Source organism: Panthera onca (assembly GCF_046562875.1).
Source record: "Panthera onca isolate mPanOnc1 chromosome E1 unlocalized genomic scaffold, mPanOnc1 haplotype 2 h2.Chr16_ul_1, whole genome shotgun sequence".
Taxonomy (NCBI): domain Eukaryota; kingdom Metazoa; phylum Chordata; class Mammalia; order Carnivora; family Felidae; genus Panthera; species Panthera onca.
In genome coordinates, this window is record NW_027675808.1 from 22036 (window position 1) to 48051 (window position 26016).

General features: G+C 38.2%; 2 protein-coding genes across 5 annotated transcripts in view; both read right to left on the minus strand.

Moving 5' to 3' along the window:
* On the minus strand, window positions 1-23758 carry LOC144615212 (EF-hand calcium-binding domain-containing protein 13-like). The gene is made up of 10 exons (XM_078442077.2): window positions 23638-23758; window positions 23267-23338; window positions 20089-20232; window positions 19443-19514; window positions 15485-15634; window positions 13915-13965; window positions 10121-10264; window positions 8265-8336; window positions 3968-4111; window positions 1-74 (listed from the first exon to the last, which is right to left on the minus strand). The coding sequence occupies exons 1-10, from the start codon at window positions 23756-23758 to the stop codon at window positions 37-39; spliced, it is 1008 nt and encodes a 335-aa protein (XP_078298203.2). The 3' UTR covers window positions 1-36.
* Window positions 23537-26016, minus strand: part of LOC144615217 (pleckstrin homology domain-containing family M member 1-like) — a 20411-nt gene continuing 17931 nt past the window's right edge. For 3 of the 4 annotated variants that reach the window (XM_078442089.2, XM_081794701.1, XM_078442090.2), the window contains 2 exons: window positions 24935-25093; window positions 23537-24089 (listed from right to left, as the gene is read on the minus strand). In XM_078442089.2, coding sequence (XP_078298215.1) covers window positions 23965-24089; window positions 24935-25093 — 284 coding nt within the window. In that variant the 3' untranslated portion in view covers window positions 23537-23964. The remainder of the gene's footprint in view (window positions 24090-24934; window positions 25094-26016) is intronic. The other variant, XM_078442092.2, reaches the window with a different exon arrangement.

Below are 26016 nucleotides of genomic sequence, written 5' to 3' on the forward strand. Positions count from 1 at the left end.
CCTGAGGCTTTAGGCATGTTCAATGTATCACAGAACTTAATAAAAAAATTCTTCAAAGGTAATCTTGCCATTTTCTGTAATGCAAAGTAAAATGTAGATGAAGGAATTACTGCTTCTGAATTAATCTGTCAGCAGTTAATAGTCAAGTTATAACAAAGGTGAAAAGCCCGGGGGTCAGCCTGTACTGTTCCTTCTTCCTTAACTTCTGCATACATATGATTATCAATTTCTATTCAATTATTTCCAAATACTGCTTGAATATATCACTATATTAGTTAATGCCTATGCTATTACAATAGCATTGCTAAAAATCTATCGCATCAGTCTCATTTCTCTCCATTTATTTTAAACAATGCAAGAGAGGTCTTTCTCTTTAAAAAAAAAATCTGGTTACTCCTCTGAATAAAACCCTTCAGTAGCTCCTACTTGTCCAAAAACTACAAAAGCAAAACAAAACAAACACACGGTGGGCAGGCAAAGAGGCTATAGGCCAATATTCCTTACAAATGTGTTAACATCTAAGTGAAATTCTAGAAAATAGGGTTTAGCAGTATAAGCAGAAACTAAAGTTCTAGATACCTTTAGGACATGCATTTTCACTGAGGGTGATAGGCTTTCAGGAAGGAAAACAGGTTCTTGGAGGGGAAAAAATCTTAGCCATTACAATGGTTTGTGGCCACAGTACATAAGCAAATATTTATTTTTGGCATTAAACATTCATAGCGTGTGGGATGGTGAAAAAGACAAAAATGTCTAAAAAGTCTCCTTAGGGGAGTGATATTTTTTTTTAAAGGTTAAGAAACACTACTTTTAGGATAATGGTAACCACCTAAATTTACTCTGGAGAAATCTAAGAAAAAGGCTTAGAAATCCATAGGACCAAAGATGGCATCTTGATGTGGAACTCAGTGCACAGAATTTGGTGGTGAAGGAAAAGAAAGAAGCAGTTAAAGATGAAGTCCCTACTAAACAGTATCAAAATGTCAGAAGGCTCACTACCCCCACCTCCCACCCTCTGCCCCAAAGGTGCCATTAAAGTAAACGGACTTCATTTACTTCAGTAGAAACTGAAGACAGAGCTCCACACTGAATGTGCCACCCAACACCCTCAACTCTTTCAACAAATCAGGATAGAAATGGACAAAGGAAGATCTGAGATGGGAGCCAACAACTCAGAAAATAGACTGTGTAGAAAGACCAAGTCAGCTCCAAAATAAAGACTCAAGTAAAGTAAAGGTACACAAGGTAGAATGGATATGACAAACTATAGTAAGGGACATAAAGGATAGACATGAAAAGAACCAAAAGGAAAAAAAAAAAAAAAAAAAGGAGGGGGAGAGAGAAAAGGAAGAAAAAAAAAAAAAACCCAATGCAAAAAAAAAAAAAAAAAAAAGTAGAAAAGTTTACAGCAGAAGTGACAGAGCCCAGAAATAAACCCCACATATGCTCAACTAATATTTGACGAGGCAGCCAAGAACATTCAATGGAGAAAGGATGGTCTCTTCAACAAATGGTGTTGGGAAACTGAATAACCACTTGGGATACTCCCCAAAATTACCTCAAAATGAATTAAAGATTTAATTGTAAGATCTGATACTGTAAAGAAAACATAAGGAAACAGCTTTCAGACATTGGTCTTGGCAATGATTTTTTGGACATGACACCAAAAGCACAAACAACAAAAGCAGAAATCAACAAGTAGAACTAGATGCCATTTAAGATTTTTCTTTTTTTTAATGTTTATTTATTTGAGAGAGAGAAAGACACAGAGCATGAGCAGGGAGGGGCAGAGAGAGAGGGAGACACAGAAACTGAAGCAAGCTCCAAGCTGTCAGCACAGAGCCCGACATGGTGCTTGAACTCAAGAATCATGAGATCAAGACCTGATGTCGAAAGCTTAACTGGCTGTAGTCGGACGCTTAACCGACTGAGCCACCCAGGCACCCCAGAACTACATTCAACTTAAAAACTTTTGTACAGCAAAAGAAACAATCGGCAAAATGAAAAGGCAACCTACAGAATGAGAGAAAATATTTGCAAACCATATATCTGATAAAGGATTATTATCCAAAATATATAACAAAGAATTCACACAGCTCAATAACAAACAAGCAAATGAACTATTTTAAAAATGGGCAGAGCAATAGAATAGGCATTTTCCCAAAGAAGACATCCAAATGACCAACAGGTGCATGAAAAGGTGTTCAACATCACTAACCATCAGGGAAATGCAAATCATAACCACAATGAGATATTGCTCAAACCCGTTAGAATGGCTATCATCAAGAAGACCGGAGATAAGGATTTGTGATGATGTGGAGAATGGGAACCCTCATACACTGTTGGTGGCAATGTAGATTGGTGCAGCCACTATGGACAATAGTATAGAAATTCCCCTCAAAATTAAAAATAGAACTACGATATGAACCATCAATTCCCCTTACAAGTGTATATTCAAAGGAAACGAAAACAGGATCTTGAAGACATACTCCTGTGTCTATTTCAGCATTATTCACAATAGCTAAAATATGGAAACAATCTAAGTGCTCATCAACAGATGAATAAACAGAGGTAGTGTGAAAATAGACAACAGAGTATTTTTCAGCCATGAGAAAGAGAGAAATCCTGTCATTTGCAACAAGATGGTAGGATCTTGAAGTCCTTATGCTTAGAGGAGATAAGCCAAAGACAAATGTTGTATATATCGCTAATATGTGGAATCTAAAAAAGCCGATCTCACAGAAAGAGAGCAGAATGGTGGTTACCAAGGACTTAGGGGGTGGGGTGATTGGGGAGATACTGTTAAAAAGTACAAATTTGCAGTTAAAATGAATAAATTCTGGAAATCTAATGCTGTGCTGATCTAATACTGTATTACATAATTGAAAGTTGCTAAGAGACTAGATCTTAAATGTTCTCACCACAAAAAAAGAAATTGTGATAATTACGTGATGTGATAGAGGTGTTAGATAACATTACAGTGATAATTATATTGCAATATATAAATGTATCAAATCAACACATTGGACACTCTAAACTTACATAATGTTATTATATGCCCATTATATCTCAATTTTACAAAAAGGAAAAGAAAAACTCTGTGGAGGTGGAGTGGGGGGAAAAAAAAGCTCTAAGTCACTAATATTGAGGATGAAAATGAAGGTATCATTACAGATGAAGCAGAAATCAAAAAAGATAAAAAGCAGATGTCAAGGACAACTTTATCCAATACATTTGAAAAGTCAGATGAAGTGGACAAATTCCTATAAAGACACAGCCTGCCAAAATTGACAGGAAAATAGAATATTTTCTTGGTAATACCATACAATTTCAGAAATTAAATCAATAGTCCAGAATTTTTCCATAAATAAAACTCTAGGCCCATAAGGCTTCACCTGTGAGTTCTGCTTAACATTTGAGGAAGAAAAAAAATCTCTTACAGAGAATAGGAAAGTAAAGAATATTCCCCAACTCTTTTGAAAACGTAACAAAAATGATATTCAACAATACCAGTCATTAAAATAACGCAGTTATTTTGTACATTTATAAACATCTGCTTCCTTGAGCCAATGCCGCAGGCAACACCCCCTGAGGTATTCCTGGATATCAGCATAGTTTACCTTCCAAAGGGTTAACACGTGGCGAAGGGCCTCACGGACTCTGTTGTACTCTGTGCATGGCATTCTGACTGAATACTGCCCGTGCCAGTCAGTTCACAAAGTGACCTCATCTCCCAAGTACCACCACCCACAGGGATAAAGTAGGCCCAGACTCACCCATCTGTTCAGTTTCACAGAGCTCAGGCTTGGCACACTATGGTGGCACTGGTGCTCACCAGTCATCTCACTGCAGCGCCCCCCCCCCCCCCCCCCAGGGTGCCCTCCATTGCTGTATATCCCATCCATACATCTCCCATCCCCACTGGTAGATGATGGCCTTTACAACTAGATGCATTCAGACTACTAACCATGTTCAGGTCCATGTCTTAATACTTCATCAAGTAAAACATTAGCTGCATGAAAGTCATTGTTCATCAATAATGCCTTGAGGCTAGAGACATCAATTAGATCATTCTGGAGAATTTGAATAGTAATGAAGAGTAGCTGTGTAACTGAGAAAAAAAAAAAAAGAGCAAAAACGTGCTTCAACAGCAGAAATAAGAGTACATTGTTCACTTTCACTTAATGGGCTTGAGTTGCATAAAAGAACTTTACATGAAATTACTAGTAGTTTTAAAAACCATTGTGTAGGGGCGCCTGGGTGGCGCAGTCGGTTAAACGTCCGACTTCAGCCAGGTCACGATCTCGCGGTCCGTGAGTTCGAGCCCCGCGTCAGGCTCTGGGCTGATGGCTCGGAGCCTGGAGCCTGTTTCTGATTCTGTGTCTCCCTCTCTCTCTGCCCCTCCCCCGTTCATGCTCTGTCTCTCTCTGTCCCAAAAATAAATAAAAAATGTTGAAAAAAAAAAAAAAAAAAAACAAAAAACAAAAAAAACCATTGTGTATTGTAACAGCTAGCAGTTACTGAACACTAAGTGCTGGAGACTCTTCTGAGTACTTCTACTTTACCTACTTAAGTCTATTATTACCTATAATAATTCCAAGATAGGCATTATTATCCCCATTTTTCAGATGAAGGAATTGAGGTTAGTGAGATTTAAAAAAAAAAATTTAATGTTTATTTATTTTTGAGAGAGACAGACAGACAGACAGACCACGAGCGGGGAAGGGTCAGAGAGAGACAAAGATGCAGAATCTGAAGCAGGCTCCGGGTTCGGAGCTGTCAGCACAGACTCCAACGTGGGGCTCAAACTCACTAACCGCGAAATCATGACCTGAGCTGAAGTTGGGCGCTTAACCAACTGAGCCACCCAGGCGCCCCGAGGTTTGTGAGGTTAAGTGATTTACTAAAGAATACACTGGTATTAAGTGGCAGGGCCAGGATTCAAATCCAGGCACGATATTTCCAAAGCCCATGCTCTTAACTACTGTGCCTTTCAAGTAGACGTATGTAACTGGTCAACCATGATGCCTACAGCTACATAATACTTCATATGTGGACCCTGAAATAATTGTGAAGCATTACAAAGAAGTTTACATCAAAACTTTATTGCCTTATTTCACTTAAAGTTATGTTACAGAGACAAAATAAGAAGAAGAAGAAGGTGCTGTTTCTGTAAGTCGTGCTCTTTATATTTATCTTATAGCCCCACAAATCTTGACAGCCTTGGTCACTTTCCAATGCCTTCAAACAGTTGTGGTTGTTGATGCTGTTTAATTTAATCCACATTTTACTAGCTGTTCTCAGCAGGAGGGTTGGTTTCACATAAGCTACTCCATCATAGTCAGAAGTAGAACCAGGTAACTCAAGCTTTATAGGTAAATTTGATGCCCTGCTCTGGTTGAAAATTACTGTTTAGGTTATTACTTTACTACAAAGCTATAGTGATTAAGACCATGTGGCATAAGAATAAATAAAAATCAATGGAATGGAACTGGGAGTCTAGAAATAAATCCATACATTTCTGATCAATTGATTTTTTACAAGGATGGCAAAACCATTTATTTAAGGGGGAAAAGAATGATCTTGTCAACAAATGATGCTGGGGTAACTGGCTATCTGCATGCCAAAGAATTAAAGTGGACTCCCATCTCACACCACATACAAACATTAACTCAAAATGAATCAAAGATTGAAATTAAAAGGCTAAAACTATAAAATTCTTAGAAGAAAACATTAGTATAAATCTTAATCATCTTGGATTATGTTTAGACATGATATCAAAAGAAGTGACAAAAGAAAATATAAACTGGATTTCACCCAATTTAAAAACGTTTGTGCTTCAAAGGACACCACCAAGAAAGCGAAAAGACCCATAAAATTAGAGAAAAGATTTGCAAATCATCTATCTGATAAAGCTATAGTATCCAGGACATAAGAACCCTAACAACGTGACAAATAACCCAATTTTAAAATAAGCAAAGGGTACATATCTCTAAATGGCCAGTAAACACATGTAAAGATGTTCAAAGTTATTAGCCATCAGAAAAATGCAAAACAAAACCACGGTGAGATACTTGTGAGACTAGGCTAGAATAAAAAAGACAGACAATGTAACAAGTACTGACAAGGATTTAAAAACTTTTTTTTTATTTTTTAATGTTTTTATTTATTTTTGAGACAGAGACAGAGCATGAACGGGGGAGGGGCAGAGAGAGAGAGGGAGACACAGAATCGGAAGCAGGCTCCAGGCTCTGAGCCATCAGCCCAGAGCCTGACGCGGGGCTTGAACTCACGGACCGCGAGATCATGACCTGAGCCGAAGTCGGACGCTTAACAACTGAGCCACCCAGGCACCCCAGTACTGACAAGGATTTAAAGAAATGTACAATGCTGTTGGGAATGTAAAATGGGGCAGCTGCTTTGGAAAATGTTCCAGCAGCTCCTCAAGTTGAATGTAAAGTTACCACGTGACCCAGCAGTTCCATTCCTAGGTAGGTACCTGAGAGAAATGTAAATGTACGTCCACACAAAAACCTGTACTCAAAAAAATGTACACATGTTCATAACAGCATTATTCTTAGTGGCCAAAAAAGGGAAACAACCCAAATGTCTATGAACTGATAAATGGCCAAAGAAAATGTGGTATAACCACAGAATATTATTCTACCACGAAAAGGAATAAAGTACTCATTTATGTTATAATGCAGGTGAACCTTAAAAACAGTATGCTGGGGCGCCTGGGTGGCTCAGTCGGTTGAGCGGCCGACTTCAGCTCAGGTCATGATCTCATGGTTTCGTGGGTTCGAGCCCCATATCGTGCTGACAGCTCAGAGCCTGGAGCCTGCTTCAGATTCTGTGTCTCCCTCTCTCTCTGTCCCTTCCTCGCTCTCTCTCTCTCAAAAATAAACATTAAAAATTAAAAAAAAAAAACAAACAACAGTATGCCAAATGAAAGAAGCCAGACACAAAAAGCCACAAATTATATGATTCTAGTTATATGATGTTCAAAAATCAACACAGATAGAAAGCAGACTAGTGGTTGTCAGTGGCTGGGGAGAGTGGGGAAATAAGCACTACAGGGTACAGGGGTTTTTTTGACGTGATGAAAATGTCCCAGAATTAGAGTGTGATGGTTGCACAACTTTGTGAATATACCAAAAACCACTGAATTGAACACCTTAAAAGGATGAGATTTGGGGCTCCTGGGTGGCTCAGTCGGTTAAGCAGCCGACTTCGGCTCAGGTCATGATCTCGCGGTCCGTGAGTTCGAGCCCTGCATCAGGCTCTGTGCTGACCGCTCAGAGCCTGGAGCCTGTTTCAGATTCTGTGTCTCCCTCTCTCTCTGACCCTCCCCCGTTCATGCTGTCTCTCCCTGTCTCAAAAATAAACATTAAAAAAAATTTTTTTTTAAAAAAAGGATGAGATTTTATGGTACGTGATTTATATCTCAGTAAAAATGTACATTTGATAAATAATGCCATTGATTATAAAGGTGTTCTAATTTTAGAGATATTCAAACGTGAAGAAAAAAAGACATTTGTTTCCCCAACGCATTTAGAAATACATTGTTGGCAGGGGTGTCTGCATTTGCGGAGAGTTCTTTGGTAGGTGTTCTCTGTAGACATGGGCGTTTAGGGAAAGATGCTGGTGTTGAAATGGTTTCCCTAATTTCAAGGAGCACGAGAGGAACTTTGGGGACAAAGACCAAGCAATTGTCTTTATGCAGCAGGGGCAAAATGATGTGGTTAGGCCACAGAAATGACATGGTAGTAAGAATGATACAGGGATTAATGGCCCAAGCATTTAAAGAAACTAGATAGATGAAGCTAAGATTTCTATAAATGAAATCAATGGCCAGTCCATTTGGGTAAACCTGAAAACTCCAAAGGCCTGTCTTGAGACAGCACAGAGGGTAGTGGTCCTTCACCCAATTTCCACACCTGATTTAATTCATAGATCCAGAACCCCTTGAGTGAAGAAAAATTTATCTCCTCTTGAGGAAGGACTTTATATTAACAGCAAAGGTATTTACTGTGTATCTTCTTCGACCCTGTTTTATTTCTTTTCCCTCCTTTATAACTTTGTCCCATTTTCACTTGTTTTTTTTTTTTTTTTTTTTATATCGCATAAGCTGCTTGAAATCCTTTTTGACACTATAGAGACTACAAATTAAACACTTGAAATCCATTTAGTGATTTTTTTTAAATGTGATTTCATTATCTTTATTTTACAGTCACTTCTTTAAACTGGAAGTATTCACTTACCTACGGACTCTTTGAAAGGTGGACTTCCTTTAATTCTTTCAAAGAAATCTTTTAAATTCACCTCATTATTATCTGGAAATATCAAAATCAAGCATATTGTCATTAAAACCCTGATACTCAGTCAGTACACAAAATAAAGGCTCTGATTAACAATACCTAAAATCTCATTCTACCTTATTTTCTCTCTCAAATGGCTGAAACTATTTCAATGTAATTTTTCATACTTTCAGGAACCACACCTATTGATCAGTTAATGATATTAATAGTTCACTTTTTTTGACTTCTTACTCAAAAGTAAGAACTTAAAATAACTTTTGAGTTCCTTATGTATACTAAGTATCCTTTTATGATGCTTCACATTTATTAACTAAAATATGCACAAGAATTCATTCTATAACATGCTTGATGTGCCTATCCTTAAAAGATGAAAGCAAAGAGAAATTAAATAACTTGTCTAGGTCACAAGAGCCAGAAAGTGCTCGAGGCTGTATTTGAACTAAGGCAGTCTAAGGCCAGAGGTGACAATGTTAACTATTGGGACACACACACACACACACACACACACACAGGAAATAAAATGCAGTAATGTAACCACAGCAGAAAATATAGGGCTATACCTACAATGAAAAGACTTTAACTTATAACAAAATGGCAAGCTGGGTAGCACAGGAATGATTACAAATTCCTAAAGATGCTGTATGAAATACTTTATTCTATAAATGCATTATCAAGTTGTATGAAAAGGAAATAATAAAACGTTAAGTGGGCACAGAGATCCAGAGGGGAAAACCAAGTGAATACTAAGCCTACAGCTATTTGGGGATACATATTAGATCCAAAAGCAGCAAGGTGCTTGATTTAAATGTTCATGCATATTCATAAAAGAAATCTTGGGTCCTGCTACACGGAGAGTTTGAATTTAGATACCAAATGAAACTGGGATGCTTAAAGAATTTCAATCCAGTGAAAGGGAGATTAAAATATTATATTCACTGGCCCATGTAAACACCAGGGTGACCTAAATCTTCCCAATTTTGAGAGGCAGTGGGTAAAAAAGATCACCTGTGAAAAATCTCCTGCAACTCATGTGGGCTTAGGGTCTAAATTTATACCACTCTCATGATATGAAAAACTCCAGGTCAAAACATAAAAATTGATTGAGGTCAATAATAATCTATGGCAAAAGCAATAACCAATCAATGCTGGGGAGGTACTCTTAAACCTAAGACATGCTCATGGGATTCCCATAGAAAAAACAAGCTGGTTAAGATAAACCCCAAATAAAAAGCCACCTAAAACTGGTAAAACTCACCAGCTTCTAGAAGTATTCCCACACGATTTGACACTTAAGAGTGGATGTAAATAGGAAAGGAGATCAAGTTCACAATACATGAAGTCAAAGATGGAAAACAAAGATAAATATGTGACCACTTGGAAACAATGATCAAGACTAAATAATTATTCTTCTGAGATGTAATGAAACCTTGGGTATTTCCTTTGGTTAAAAAAGCAGAATGGGACAAGCAAAATAAAAGGTGAAATTGGGTCTCCTCTGAAGAAAGACTGCAGATCAAAATGAAGCTGCTGATGTCATGTCTTTGTTTTATTACATAATGGTATTTTCCCACCCATGCTTACAAGAAATGAATGCTAATTATCTAAATAAGCATATGTAGAGTATGAACAGATAGATACGGTCAGTAAATAAATTAGCAGACTATTTTGGCTCTAATTTATATCAACCTAGGCCTCACTGCGACTGCCTTTAGCATTTTACCTCCATATAAAACACTCTAAAACTGGTTCCTATAAACAGGAAAAAATGAGCAGAATCTCAAGCCAAAAAAAATGCTCACCACCGATGTCACAATATTTAAGGGCTTCACTGACGTCCTCCTCAGCTAAATTAACATTCAAACTTTTCAGGGCATGCTCCAAGTTACGTATGCCAATCTTGCCATTATCAACACTTGTCAAGATATAAGCAGCTTCTTTAACTGCTACAAAGATAAATAAATATATATAAGATACTATTATTTTAAAAAATGCAAAATAGTTTGCCCAGAGTCCACTATAGGTGAACTCTCAATTTAACTATATATATTTAACTAAAATCTCTGCAGAAAAAAAGCAAAGTATTTTCTACTTGTAACTGACAACCTATTTATTTCAAGCAGCATTTAAAAAAATTAAGGGCGCCTAGGTGGCTCAGTCGGTTAGGCATCCAACTTCAGCTCAGGTCATGATCTCATGGTTCCTGGGTTTAAGCCCCGCATTGGGCTCTGGGCTGAAAACTCAGAGCCTAGAGCCTGCTTCAGATTCTGTGTCTCTCTTTCTGCCCCTCTTCCACTTGTCCTCTCTCCCTCTCTCTCCCTCTCTCTCTCTCTCTCTCTCTGTCTCTTAAAACTAAACATTTTAAGAAAAGAAAAAATTAAACCAAAAAATTATATGCAGAATATGATGGGTTACCTGAATCCACTCATCCATTAAATACTGAGTAAGCTGTGACCCTTTCTTAAATAATAGTAACATCCTGTACATGTAGATCTAAAGACTTCTATCAACTGATGAAATAAACGAAAAAAAAATGCTAAAATTTGAGATTAAAGCTCTTGATCTCCAGGGCCACTACCAGTCTATATTGTGCTTTTGTGTGAATTGAAAAAAGGCACCCCTCTCTATGTATCAATTACAAAGAGGCATACCTTCCTCTAGGTAGCTGCAATCTAGCATTGGTGGTCCTAGCCTGGAGAGCACAGTGGAATGTAGAATGCATTTCAGTCTCTACTTGTACCCTCTCAACCAGGCATCTTTGTGCAAGCACAACCCATACAACCAAATGTAGTCCTGTTGATACCACACCAATTTAAAATATAAAACATGATCATTACTGGGAGTTTCAATTTTTTGTCAATACCATTTCTCACCCCATTTCTCTCTCAACCCCAAAACGAAGTTGTCATGTATGTTTCCACAGTCCGAAAATCGTTGCATTATACTAACAGATCTAAACCTTCAGTTGGAAAGAATACCATAATACCATTTTAGACCTATATTCATTTTTACTAACATTTATCTTATAGCTACTAAGACCAACAATGAAAATTTCAGCCCTCTTAAAGAGTTTCCTTTAAATTCCTTGAAGACAGGGACTGAATTTGTCATGTCTGTAAATAAAATTATAATACATTATATAGTTGGTACTATGAGAAAAATGTGTGCCAGATATGAGCACTGAGCACTCAGATATAAAGCACTGAGACAGTTCACCTAACCTATAACTCTGAAAAGTCTTATGGGTTGAGGAGTGATGTTTGAGCTGAGTTTGGGGGGAAAATGTGAATTTGTTTGACAGAAAATATACAGAAAGGAAACAGCACATGCAAATATATGGAACCAAAAGCACATGGAAGATATGGAACCAATTTAAATTATAATAAGTAATATGGTTACAGAATAAATACAAATGCAGAAGTGATGAGAGATGAGGCTAATGAGATAAGAAGACAGATTTATTGTCATTCTTTAATTCCATAAATATTCACAATTATATAAGTCAATAATATAAAAGATTTGAAACAATGCCTAGCACAGTAAATATCATCTAATATTAGCTATTCAATTAGCTATTAATAAGGGGCTTCTGAAAGCCAAAATTGTGCTAGGATCTGGAGAAACAATGCTAGGACTTGTAGCAAAATGGAAACATGGTTCTTGGCCCAATGATGCTTCCAGGCACGTAAGAAAAAGAATCATTAACCAAATAATCAAAAATGTGACTAGAAAACAACCAGATTTTAACATGGGCAGAAGACCTAAATAGACATTTTTCTGAAGAAGACATACAGATGGCCAACAGACACACGAAAAGATATTCATCACCAATCTCAGGGAAATGCAAATCAAAATAACAATGAGATATCACCTTACACGTGTCAGAATGACTAAAATCAAAAACATAAGAAGTAACAAGTGCTGGCGAGGACGTGGAGAAAAAGCAGCCCTTGTGCAATGTTGGTGGAATGTAAATTGGTACAGCTGATGTGGAAACAGTATGGAGGTTCCTCAAAAAGTAAAAACAGAAATACTATTTGACCCAATAATTCCACTACTGGGTATTTACCCAAAGAGAACAAAAACACTAACTCAAAAAGGTATATGCACCCCTATATGTTTATTGCCGCATTATTTACAACAGCCATGATATGGAAGTATCTCAACTATCTATCAATAGGTGAATGAATAAAGATGTGGTATATTATGGAATTTGACAAAACCATGGAAAAGAATGAGATTTTTTTTGCCATTTGCAACAACATGGATGGACCTAGAGGGTATTATACTAAGTGAAATATGTCAGACTGAGAAAGACAAACACCATATGATTGCACTCATATGTGGAATCTAAAAAACAAATAAAAAAAAGAAAAGCAAAATCAGACCTATAAATACAGGAACAAACTGATGGTGGCCGGAGAGAAAGGGGGATAATGGGTAAAAGGGGTAAAGGAGAGTAGGAGATACAGGTTTCCAGGAATGTAATGACTATGTCATGGGAATAAAAGGCACAGGAAAGGGAATATAGTCAGTGATATTGTAATATTGTTGTATGGTGACAAATAGCTATGTTTGTGGTGAGCATAGCAAAATGTATAGAGAATCACTACACCTGAAACGAATATAACATTGTGTGTCCACCGTACTCAAATAAAAAAAGTTTAATGAGAAATTATATTATTTTGGTCTTAATGAATTAAGATAATTCAAAGTTCTCTAATATTTTTGCTACTTTTTTTCCTAAGTAAGCTCTACACCCAACATGGGGCTTGAACTCATGACCCTGAGGTCAAGAGTTGCATGTTCTACCAACTGAACCAGTCAGATGCTCCTACTTTTGTCACTATATAAGCTAAAATATATTGAGCATTTCTAGTGTCATTTAAAAAAATATTAATGGGTATTTATAGTATGAAGTAAATGCTATGAAAAAGACATAGTTTAATGAAAGCTTATAATAAAAGAAGCTGACCTCGACTAGCAGATAATGACAGGCTCCCTAGAGGAAATTGACATTCATTCAATTTTTTTTTTAATGTCTATTTTTGAGACAGAGAAGGAGACACAGAATCTGAAGCAGGCTCCGTGCTCTGAGCTGTCAGCACAAAGCTCAGCACAGGGCTCAAACTCACAGACTACGACATCATGACCTGAGCCAAAGTGAGACACTTAACCAACTGAGTCACCCAGGCACCCCATCACTCATTTGAAAGATGAGTAAACATTAACTAGGCAAAGAGTGTCAGGGAAAACTATTCCAGGGAACAAAATACGCAAAAGCTTTGTAGTTGGAGTTCTAAGGAAATGAAAGAAAGCCATTGTACTTGAAAATGCAGAAAGCAAGGGTAATGGTACAAAATTATACCAGAGAGCTAGGACATGCAGGATTTTGATCTTTAACAACAATGAAAAATGTTTAAAGAGTTGAAAATAGGGGGACATCACACAATCAGATTACTTTTTTGAAAAAAAAAAAATTACTCTGGCTGGAGTGGGAAGAATGGACTAGGAATCCATTGGCACCTGGCAATGATCCTAAAAAATAACTCCTTCATAGGGAATGCTTTCTTGTATACATATATAAAGTCCTTACCATCTGCTGTTGGTAGTTTCAGATTTGAAGACAAAGCCTCTTTCCTAAAGTCTGCAAATTTAAATAGAGAGATTATGCCATAAGGAACAGCATCCTGATTTTACCCAGTTTGGAAGAAAACCAATGGATAAATTACATACTTCATTTCTCAATAACATTTAGCATTGACCATCCCCTTCTTCTCAAAATCCTCCACTAGCTTCCAGAATAACGTTCTCTACTCATCTTCCTCTTACTTCTTAGACTCCATGGATTCGTCAAGCTCCACCAAGCTTCTTAACTGTGGCTGAGATTCTAATGTTACAAATGCTTCCTTTATCCCTAAGAGAACAGCTTAATCCCCAGGCTCATATATTCAATAACGTGTTTAATTATTAGTCTGAATTGTCCTTTTTTAGTCCTGCCTGCCTACCTATCTATCTAATTCTGGAGCTTTTCCTAAGGACAAGGTGCAGTTATACGCTTCATCCTATACATTTTCTACACAAATGCAAATTGATACAGAGATCTATTTGAGGGACAAGTGATAGAAACAAAATATGTCCATTTGCATAGATGGACCACATCGCAGTTAGAGAGCAGTTTAGAATAACTCACAACTAGTACAGGTATTACCTTGAAGCAAAAGGAGGTTAGAATCAAGATACATTATATTTACATTAATTTTTAAAATGTGATCCAAGCAGGATTAAAAAAATATAACTAACCTATTAAAAAGTACTTTCAAAATAGTAGGTTTGGCAATTTTACAAGATAACTCTAAAACAGAATTTCTCAACCTGAGCAAAATTACATTTGGGGCCAGCTAATTATGTGGGGGAGTGCTGTCCTATACATTATAGGGTGGTTAGTAGCATCCCTCACCTCTACTCACCAGATCCCAGCATTCCTCCCCCATCAGTTTTGACAATCTAAACTGTCTTTGCAGATTGCCAGTTTTCCCTGAGACACAGATCTGATCTCATTTTTTAGCTGAAGTTAAATTTAAAGGCAGGGGATGGCTTTCCAAGTATTGATAAAACCCATCTGGGTATATCCCAGGTAAGAATATGGATGGATCAGGTAAATTCTTTGTAAATAGAGCAAATAGCCAGATCAACACTTACACAGAATGTTATATAGACCAATGGTTTAATTGTTCAACAATAACTTGTATTTTTCAAAGAGCCTGTCACCTAAAAGAAAAAGAAAGCTAGACAACTATTAGGACCTCTCTAAAATTCATAAAAGGAAAGGGATTAACTTTGAAATGAAATTACTCTAGAAAGAAACATTTTAAAGCCATATGACAACATATATAAATACTTTCAGACCAAGTTTACAATGCAGTCCAAGAGATCATCCAGGAATTTGATACTGTAATAACTAAATCTCCGTGAATATAGAATATAAGATATATCTCTAAATCTGATCTGTAGTAAATTGCATTTCAATACATTTACAGTAGTATTTAGGAACTAAGTATTAAGATTTAATTAATTAGTATTTGGTAAAATATTTTAAAACCTTGGATAAAATTTTAGAAGAAATTTTTATTACAAGTTGCTGGTTATCTGCTCAATCAACTCACCGTCGAGCAAGGAATCATCCAACACTTCTTGAAAACTATTATCAGTGAAATAAATTCTATTGGTGTTTCCAAGTACATCTGCATAGTTGTCCTTGCCAGACTGATCACTTTCTTCCATACATTCCAATGTACCGATGATGTCATTCAATACTACAAACACAGAGAATATACATGCAACATGTAATTCAGTCCATGGATCTAAATTTTTGGAACATAACAGTAAAACTGATGGATTCTTCCAGTTTTGCACTGTCCAAAATGGCAGCCACTACCCACATGTGGCCATTTAAAAAGGTAGAGCAATCCGTTCTCCACTATAGTTTTCTATAGCCCCTTATCTTTATTCTTAAAATTATTTTGTTAAAACTCTGGGTTCTGCGTGGGCTATTCCTTTATGAACAAAAAAGTATGCCAAAGTTTCTCTAGGGATTCTATTAACGAGCTCACCATTTCATAAAAAATACCCTCCATTCGTCACACCTGCTCCCAAACTCCAATCCTTCCCTTTCTACTTTCTTTCCCTACACCCCTTGCTCCTGTCAGCTCACTTTACCCAATTTAGAGAATCAGCAAAGCCTATTATGTTTAGCATGATAATATCAAACATCTGAACTAGGAAATCCATGACTGACCACCCCCCCCTTAATTAAAACAAACAAAAACCTCTTCACATTTCTAAAGTACATGTCTAAAAAAATAATCTTTCAGAATTCATTAAGAGAAATATATAATAAATTACTTTAAAATTAGCTAATTTATGTGAAAGTATAATTTAATATATTATGTTGTTCCATGAGTTAGTCATTAGTCATTGGTAAGAAGTTTCAAAAATAGGCCATGTGAGGAATGGTTGAAAGGAAATCTGAGTCCAGAGAAAAGATGATTCAACATAAAAGAAAGAAAATATAAGAGCTCTCCTCCCATCCCTGGAGGGCTACTGACGGGGAAGAGTCCAAATGTTAAGTTTGGGAATGGAATTATAAGGCAGGATTTCCATCAAATATGTGGAACAATTGACTAGTTCTACAGCTGTCCAAAAATTATGGAATGCGCTGCTTCAAAGAGTCATAAGGATTTCCAAGACAAACAGTAGGATGAGTGTCCCTTACGATTAGCCTGTCCCTGAAGCCCACTAATGTGTTTTTTTAATTTTTTTTTAATGTTTATTTCTGAGACAGAGAGAGACAGAGCATGAGTGGGAGAGGGGCAGAGAGAGAGGGAGACCCAGAATCTGAAGCAGACTCCAGGCTCTGAGCTGTCAGCACAGAGCCCGACACGGGGCTCGAACTCACAAACCGCGAGATCATGACCTGAGCCAAAGTCGGACGCTCAACCAACTGAGCCACCCAGGCACCCCTAATGCGGTTTTTAAATAAACATGTAAAAATCGAAAAAACTCCGTATCTAATTAACACAGAAACTATCAAATCCTCTACTATAGACCTCATTCTCTGACCACAGTAAACTAAAAATAAACAACAAAGAGAGGACAATAATGAAATTCAAATTCAAATTTAAAATTTTTAAATTCATTTAAAATTTTTCAAATAATTGCTTTCAAATTTAAGGTTTTTCTCTTAGGCAACTCTTACATCAAGGAGAAAATCAAAATACAACTGAATATGCTTAGAAAAAAACAAGAATAAAGACTTTGATAAACCAAAGTCTTACTGAAATGAAAATTGATAGTCTTAAACATTTATTTCTCAGTAAGAAGAAAAAAGTAAGTTCATAATTTAAACAACTTAGAAAAACTACAAAATGGACAAAAGGGAACAATAGAAAGGACATCCTAAAGATAAAAGCAGAATTTTTTTTTTACTACAAATAGAAACACTAAAGATAAATCTAAGATGTAGAGCTTTAAAAAGAGAGATAATTAAAAGATCTGCTAGGAAATCTAGAAGAAGATATATATATATATATGTGTATATATGTGTGTATATATACACACATATATACACACACACACACACACACACAAATATATATATACAAATTTAAGAATGAGAAAATAACCAGACACAAAAAAATCAAAAGAATTATCACTGCATAGGATTGTACTAATATTCCCAAAAAACACTTGAATAAAATAAATTTCCTAGGAGAATAAAAATTACCAAAACTGACAAAATAAAACAGAGGATGGCAATAAGCAGTCCACCAAAATCAAAGTCAAAGATGAATAATAAACTAGAAAAAAAATGGCAATAGACAAGACAGAACATTAATGTCCCTTATATATAAAGAGCTATTTAAAAAAAAAAAAAGAGCTATTTATAAATTCATATGAAAAAGACAATCTAATTAAAATAAAAGAAAAGCATATTCGACAATCATATGAAAAATGTTTTACCTCACTAGTCATTAAAGACATGCATATTAAAACAATAATAGAATTCTTTTACCAGCAGAATTTTCAATAAATAATATCCATTACTGATAAAAGTGTGAATTTTTACAAACTTTTTGGAGGATAATTAAGCAGTAGCTGTTAACATCTCACATCTGCATATATTTCAGTCTAGCAGTGTGACTTCTGAGGGTTTTATCCCCCAGGAGAACTTTATGCACATATATACATACAACAATGCTCATCAAAATGTTTCAGTGGTGAAAAATTGGCAAATTTTCAGATTTTTAATTGGCAAATATCATCAAAAGTGTTGTGGATAAAATGACAGTACATCCCCCAAATGGAATATTATTGCAGTCTTTAAAAAGAATGAGGTTGCGGGGCGCCTGGGTGGCGCAGTCGGTTAAGCGTCCGACTTCAGCCAGGTCACGATCTCGCGGTCCGTGAGTTCGAGCCCCGCGTCAGGCTCTGGGCTGATGGCTCGGAGCCTGGAGCCTGTTTCCGATTCTGTGTCTCCCTCTCTCTCTGCCCCTCCCCGGTTCATGCTCTGTCTCTCTCTGTCCCAAAAATAAATTAAAAAAAAGTTGAAAAAAAAAAAAAAAAAAAAAAAGAATGAGGTTGTTTATGATACAATGGAACATGGAACAATATCTAAGATACACTGTTAATTTCTTTAAACCTGCAAGTCGTGGAATATTATGGACATGGTAATTTTATTTTAAATTTTTTTTTTAACGTTTTATTTATTTTTGAGACAGAGAGAGACAGCGCATGAACGGGGGAGGGGCAGAGAGAGAGGGAGACACAGAATCGGAAGCAGGCTCCAGGCTCTGAGCCATCAGCCCAGAGCCTGACGCGGGGCTCGAACTCACCGACCGCGAGATCGTGACCCGGGCTGAAGTCGGACGCTTAACCGACTGAGCCACCCGGGCGCCCCCATGGTAATTTTATTTTAATTAATTAATTATTAATTAATTGATTTATTTATTTAGAGAACAAGCAGGGGCAGAGAGAGAAGAAAACAGAGGATCTGAAGTGGGCTCTGTGCTGACAGCAGAGAGCCCAATGTGGGGCTTGAACTCACAAACCATGAGATCATAACCTGAGCCAAAATCAGACATTTAACCAACTGAGCCACCCAAGTGCGTCTAATTTTTAAATAATATCAGAATACACAAATATTCATAGATTCAAATAAAAAAGGCTAAAGGGATATTTACCACACTTTAACAGGGATATTTCCAGAAGGTGACATTACATGAGCCTTGCACTTTATATCTCTTACATTTCTGGTCACTAAATTTTTTTATAACAGTTTCAAAATTACCATTATTATATAATAAAATGTCCTTACTTTAGCTATTGGAAAACATCATAACCTTGTCATTTTCCCAATCTTTTCCATTCAAATACAAATTCTTAAATGAAAAACAAATGTAATCAAGTTTGCCATAACTGGAAGAGTTCAAATGTAGATGAAACAAACATTTGGCACAGATACTACAAAGAAGATCTGAGCACCAAATATAATGTTTGGCTACGTGACCTCTGAATGAGTCCTGTGTTGTTTGCCATTCAACAGTTTTACCATAAAGTTCTTACCAACAAAAGTGGAAAATTTCTGAGTGTCCTTCAAAGCCCTCATACAGTCTTTAACATTCACCACGTTGTCATCTGTAAGAGAGAGAGGGGAGGGGAACAGACAAGAATCCCTGGAAAACGTAATATTAAAAAGCTCATATGAAAATCAAAACCAGCATACAATTTCTTTACTTTACATACAAGATACTTGGGATTCATTTTCACCCACTGTGCCTTGCAATTAACCTTACAAGATTGTAGATACGCTAGTTCTGATTCTACCTGTAAGGCAACTAACCTACTAAGAAAGTTGTAAGTCCAATAACTTTACTTGGTACAAACCAGCAAAGCTAGGTTTTCTATTCACAGAGCTGGAATTTCCAAACTATGTGTTAGTCACTAAATCAAGATCTATCTAAAGAGAGTGGATACCAATGAGCCCACTCCCCCACAAAATTTCTACCTGCTTGCTAAGAGTATTCTCATTAACTGTAAAAAAGGACTTTAAAAGAAAGTCTCCTCTTTAAGGACATTTACAGCAATACAAGCAAATACCTATAGATATTAGCTCAAAGGAGCCCTATTCGCTTGAACAAAAACCTTGCACACTTTCTTCAGTTACTCCTACCCAAAACAAAAAAATGGATAATAATATTTAAATGCTTACCAGAAACAAGATCTGACTGAAGAATTTTCTCTACCTCTTCTTCAGGTGACTTAATCCCAATATTGCCTAGAAAGCTCTCCAAGTTCTTCCCAGATATCATGTCACCTTCAAGCCCATCAAGAGCTAAGACAATGTCTTGTAACTCTAGAAACAGAAAAAAGTGATTCGGTAATTGAACTAACCTCTGACTTAAAAAACAACAGTAGCCATCACTCAAGACTTTTGTCAGTGGTAGTCCATGAGTTATGATCACCTCTTGAATAAGAAATCTCAGTGAAGAATCCAGCCCTCAGGAAATTCTAAGTCCAGCAAAACAATATGCTTGGTCTGCCATGTTTCTTTGGTGCTAATATAAAATTGGCACAACCAAAATGGTTGCTATGGCTGAATTTTTCACTGCAATGACACAAAGTAGTTATTTTAAACTAGAGCTCTAATGGTAGCAAACAAAATTAACTCATCCTGGTGGAAGTGAAATAGATTTCAGAATCATGAGAAATGTAAAATTGTAAACACAAGTATCACAAAGACTCACTCACCTTTTCTTTTCAATTCTACCAAGATCCAGTTGTACTCTGGCATCTGGAATTTTGCTTTATTTCCAGCCCTTTCAAAGGAGGCAGTGTTAAGTACATTCAAATCCTGGCTCCAGGATTTGTGACCTGAAACTATCTGACCTTGAGCAAATTATTACTATTTAACCCCTCTATCAAATTCAGTAGTCTTATATCTAAAATAATTTAATAATACTATCTACCTCACACAGTTAATATGGAGATTAAATATATGATGTATGAAAAACACTTAAAACAACATTAGGTATATAGCAAACACTAAGTGTCATATTAATAGCAATAAAGTTACTATTATTATTATTATTATTATTATTATTATTAAGCCTTCAGGAATAGCTGCAAACAGTAATCACAGCTTCTTAGTACCTTCGATCCCGCTTCACTTTCTGTCCCCCTAACATCTCAGCGAGGCAACTGCAAATGACAGTCACCTAAAAACCTGTATCAGCTCTGCTTGTTTTACCTAAAGCTTGGTTCCCTTTAAAATATGGTTTCTTTGCACAGACACCTTAAGAGGAGTCTGCTCATCCTCCCATGCTCCACATAGGACCAGGAAGCAGAGAAACACTCCTAAGATTCTGCTGTCTGGCTATTTTAGTTCCACCTTCAATCAAACCTATCCCTCCCCTGAGATTCAGGCCTGTCATTGACCTACACTACCCTCCGGACACCATCATCTACTGACTTTCTGATCACTCTTTCACCTTCTTGGAGGATCTTTGGTCACCCTGCTCATAATCCTCCCTCAGCCCCATTTCCCATTATCATCTGATGACAATAAGAATGACCTTGACCTCTCAACTCCAAAAACTTTCACTTCCTTTCCAAAGTCATCCAGATCAATGGCTATCCTTAATCCTCATCAATACCTAGAACTGCCTGCCCAACCTCTAAAATCTTCAACTACAAGATCAGACACTGACCATAATCCCTTAAAACTGTGTGTATACTGAAGGAAAGCATAGAACTTGATCCACAATATGCCTGTTTTCTCAGCCCCTCCAAGTTTGTCAACAAATAGTCCAGGCACAGTGAACTAACCTTATCAGTCAGTAATGAAGGGAACAGTCTGAGCATATGACAGTCAACCTTGCAAGGAGACTTTTCTAAAAAGAGCAGTTTCAGGCCTGCTATGTTAACACTTTTCTTCCAGGGTGGCCCTTCCTCACTCTTCCCTGTAATTATTGGCCTTTTCTTGCACTGGCTGACAGATTCCAGTGTCAACCCCCAATCATTATGACCAGCTCCCAGATTCAGGTACCTAAACTACACCTTTCTCCTTTTTCACTGTTCTCCTTTCTCAATGGTTTAGTTTCCATTTTTTTTTTCCTTCCTCCACATAAAAAGTTATCTGTCCTGAATACCAGTCTTTCTGAACTCTGTTTTCTGATTTCAAAATTAACTACCATTTACCAAGTATATAGTATGTGCCTAATAATTAGATTATGTGCTTTATATGTGTTTTTGCAGTTGATCCTGACAACTCTAGGAGAAACGTGATTTTATTAGCTTCCTTGTTTTAAAGATGAGGAAACCAGAATGACCTACAGAGACTACCCAGCTGGTAAGTCAAAAACCCACAAACCACCATGTATCAAACTCCATAGCCCATGTTCTTTTCTACCTGTGTGCATTGTTTCCTATAGCACGGCTAATCTATTTCACTATACTATATTGATGCTAATTATGTTATGTGACCCAGGTAACATATTTATATGTCAACAGGGAATTATTAAGTACTTTTCTTAACCTAAAAGAGAAACAATGATGTTAAAAATTTTATACCAGGGCAGAGTGGTTATGAAAAATCTGAAAAGTATCTATCTACTTCTTTACACCCAGAAATGACTCCGCTTCCGTTTTCCTAAACATATACCTATGTTGTTATTCTTCTCCTGACAGCGCTCATTGACCAAACAGTCATTTGAATGTTATTCAAATAAATTACCAGTGATAATTAAGTTTTAAACTTATTTTCCCAATAGAAAAGTACACAAACTCCATGAGTATGATCTCCATTGGTTTTAGGTCTATGATTTAACTTTTAAGCAAAAATGGAAGTCAAGTGGTAGGAAATAGCCATGGTACCAAAATGCACATGGTCACTCTTGTATGTTAACAAAATCCAAAGAAAGGAACATGAGGAATGTCTACTAAAGGAAGAGGTAGAAGATTTCTGAGAAATTCTATAATATATAAGCCTTTACACAGGGTAGAGTCCTAAGTCTGAGGCTAAAAATGGTATAGAAAATTTTCATATCTGAAAAATTGTAAAGCTAGTATCTGACTTTACATAAAGTCCAGAACAAAACACACACACACACACACACACACACACACACACACACACACACACACAAATAACAACAACAAAAAAAGGGATTTAAAATAGGTTACACAGGCCCCATTCCAGAAAAAGGCATTTTTCTTTCATCATGGATGCTGCCAACTTTTAATCAAAATCAAGTTTTGCCTGCCTTAAAACAGATCAATGCCAACATGGTAAGCAGAAATTAACAGAACTAGAAATTCTAAAAAACAAAACACAAAGACATCCATTCAATAAAAGTAAATTTAACAGTCACAAATAATTTACTAGTTACCTTTTAACCTGGAGGCATCACGAATATCCTTTACCACTTGTCCAAATTCTTCTATTTGTACTTCATCATCTTCTGCAAGAAAAACATTTTTTTTCAGTTTATTTATTTATTTTGAGAGGGGGGGGGAGGGGAAGAGAGAGAGGGAGAGAGAGAATCCCAAGCAGGCTCCATCCTGTCAGCACAGAGCCAGACAAGGGGCTCGAGTCAATCAGATTCTCTATCCCAGCCCCTTGGACTCTGGGGCTGAGACTAGCCAGTCTCCATGACTGCTCAGAACATTAGCCCGTTAACTTGGGGGCAGCCACAGTCTGTCCTCTGGAATGGGGAGCAGAATATACTGCTCTACAAAGAAAGTAGTGAAGGAAATGCACGAGGAGGCAGAAACTTGTCAGGAAAGCCACACTGACAGTTCCCAGCTCCGCCTCCGTTCTCTTCCAGAGAAGAGACCCCTTGGGTAAGCTCGGTGAGACACCTTGTCCCCTCCGAAGCCATCTCCCTCAGCTAACTCAAGTTCCTTTGCTACTGTGTCCAAAACAGTTTTAATACAACATCAGAGAAAGACCCAGATCCCAAGTCTTGTAAGTCCCAGTTCCAAGCCCGCCGCTCTCCCACATTTTTCTAGATGGTTAGAAGGGGTGGAGTCCTTGCCTCCTGTCCCCTCCTGTCACTACATCCTTCTTGGGGCTCTGCCTGCTGACTTAGTCCCACAGTGACCTCCTCACCAGTTCTTCATTCCCCCTGCTCCAGACACAATCTTTTTCACACAGTTGATGGTTGAGAGAAGATCGGGGCTCAGCAGTTCTGAAGGGGAGACAGAGAATACCTGTGAGAACACAGAGGACAGTCCCAGAGACTGAGGCACACACCGGCTCTCCCCGCCCCCCGGGGGCTGAGTCCTTCCAGATTAGGCAAGGGCTCCCTCCCAGAGGCCCATGGAGATATCCCTACAATGGCTGCTAGAGGTCAAGGGTGGCTAGGGGTGGGGGCAGGAGGGGCAGGAGTAAATGTATGTTTACTACCACACATCCTAGCTAGGGTACATGCTGGTTCGCGCCACGTTTGAGGGTTTCTAGGGAAAGGAAATGTCAAAACAGGCAGCACAGAGGCCGAGGTAAACCTTGCCTAATGAGAGAGGCTCTTCAGGTGAAGAGTGCAGGGATGTTGATCAGAGTACGAAAGAGGGAGTAAGGGGCAAAGTCATGGACCTGTGGAGCCTCCACGAGTGGCTCTGAGGTGGGGAGTTTGCCCTTGGCCTCGAATCAATCAGGCCATTGACCAAAGTCAGGACTTGATGGTTAGAGCTGAGCCTTCAGGGCCACCAGTCTGGCATTCAGCACTGGTTCTATGAGCCTCAGTTTGCTCGTCTGTAAAGCGGGGATCATAATAGTTTCCACCGCATGAGAAGCTGGCATGTGAAGTGCTCAGCATACAACACACTCTCGCTAAATGTTGGCCGCTGCTGTCCTCTGTTACTGGGTGTGCAGAGCCTTTCTGGAGCCTGCACCCCGGAGAATCTCCTAACCGGAGGGGCATCGTAGCCACTAGTGAAATCCTCTGCTCAGCAAAGGCACTCCTGGGTGCATTCCCAGGCTTGGAGTGGGACGAGAAGTCCTGTGAGTAGACCCCACTCATCCTCTCCCCTCTCCCACCCTGAGACCCCGGCCAGACCTTTGCAGTCCTCGTGGCAAATGTTTTCCGAGTGACTCTTGTGATCATTGCACCAATAGTGGCTGTTGATCTGGAAGACGCCATAGTCGAAGCTGCCGTCTGCATTTTCATTTACCTTTGATAGGTTGAAGTTGCTCTCCACAAAAGCCAGGCACAGCCCTTAGAACAGGGAGAAGAAGGTTTTTAGAGGGCTCTGAACTGAGGGACAAAGGACACGGAGGAGAAAGGGAGACGGGGAAGCAGAAGAAAGGAACAAGGCCTAAGAGGCTAGACGGGGCGAGCTGGCCGGAAACACCCATTAGCTTCTCTCCTCGCCCTTCGGTCCATCCACCTGCCCCTCAGTACAACCGCTCATCATCCCGCTGTCCATCCGCATCTCCTGCACTTGATGATCGCCTACTGTGTGCCATGACCCGTGCAAAGCCCAGTGAGGGACATTCAGCTGGGGCAAAGGCAGCTGGTGCCTTCAGCAAGAACGAAGACGCACCCCTTAAAGGACCACAAGACAAGATAAAACGAGAAGGACGGCACAAGACAGGTGTGTGCAAAATCTGGGCAAAAGGAAGCTAGCCCCACCAGGGAGGAGGACGAAGCCTTTGCACTGCCTGCTCCCTCTGCCTGGAATGCTCTTCCCCAGACATTTGGGTGACCCGGTCCTTTGCCTCATTCAGTGCTGCTCAATGTCACCTCCTCAGAGAGGTATTCCTTGACTTCCCCTTCAAGGACAAGGTTACCTCTCACTCCCCTGGCTTTATTCTGCTGCATAACATTTATCACCACCAGGAAGTGCTTCATATGTTTGTGTGTTTGTTTGGGACTCGCCTCTCCCCCTAGAATGCGAACACTGTGAAGGAAGGGGCTTTGTTGATGTCTCTGTCCCCAGCCCCTAAAATAGTTCCCGGTACATAGTAAGTGCTCAGTTAATAATATTCAGTGGAAGGAATATAGAATGTTGGGAGGGGCTTCTCGGGGAGGGCTGCTTTTTGAACTTGGCTTTGAAAGATGAATGATGGAAAGATGGCCACATAGGAGGTGACCAGGAGCAGAAGAGGAATGGGGGGGCGGGAGTGTGAGAAAGCAGC

Bases quoted from the DNA above. Each gene is read 5' to 3' on its own strand.
- LOC144615212 (XM_078442077.2), bottom strand. From the start codon at position 23,758: ATGGCTTCGGAGGGGACAAGGTGTCTCACCGAGCTTACCCAAGGGGTC. The intron at 23,339-23,637 runs GTGCATTTCCTT...TTTTTCTTGCAG, and splicing joins TGACAAGTTTCTGCCTCCTC to AAGATGATGAAGTACAAATA. The intron at 4,112-8,264 runs GTAAGTGAATAC...TTTTTTTCTCAG, and splicing joins ACCTTTCAAAGAGTCCGTAG to TTACACAGCTACTCTTCATT.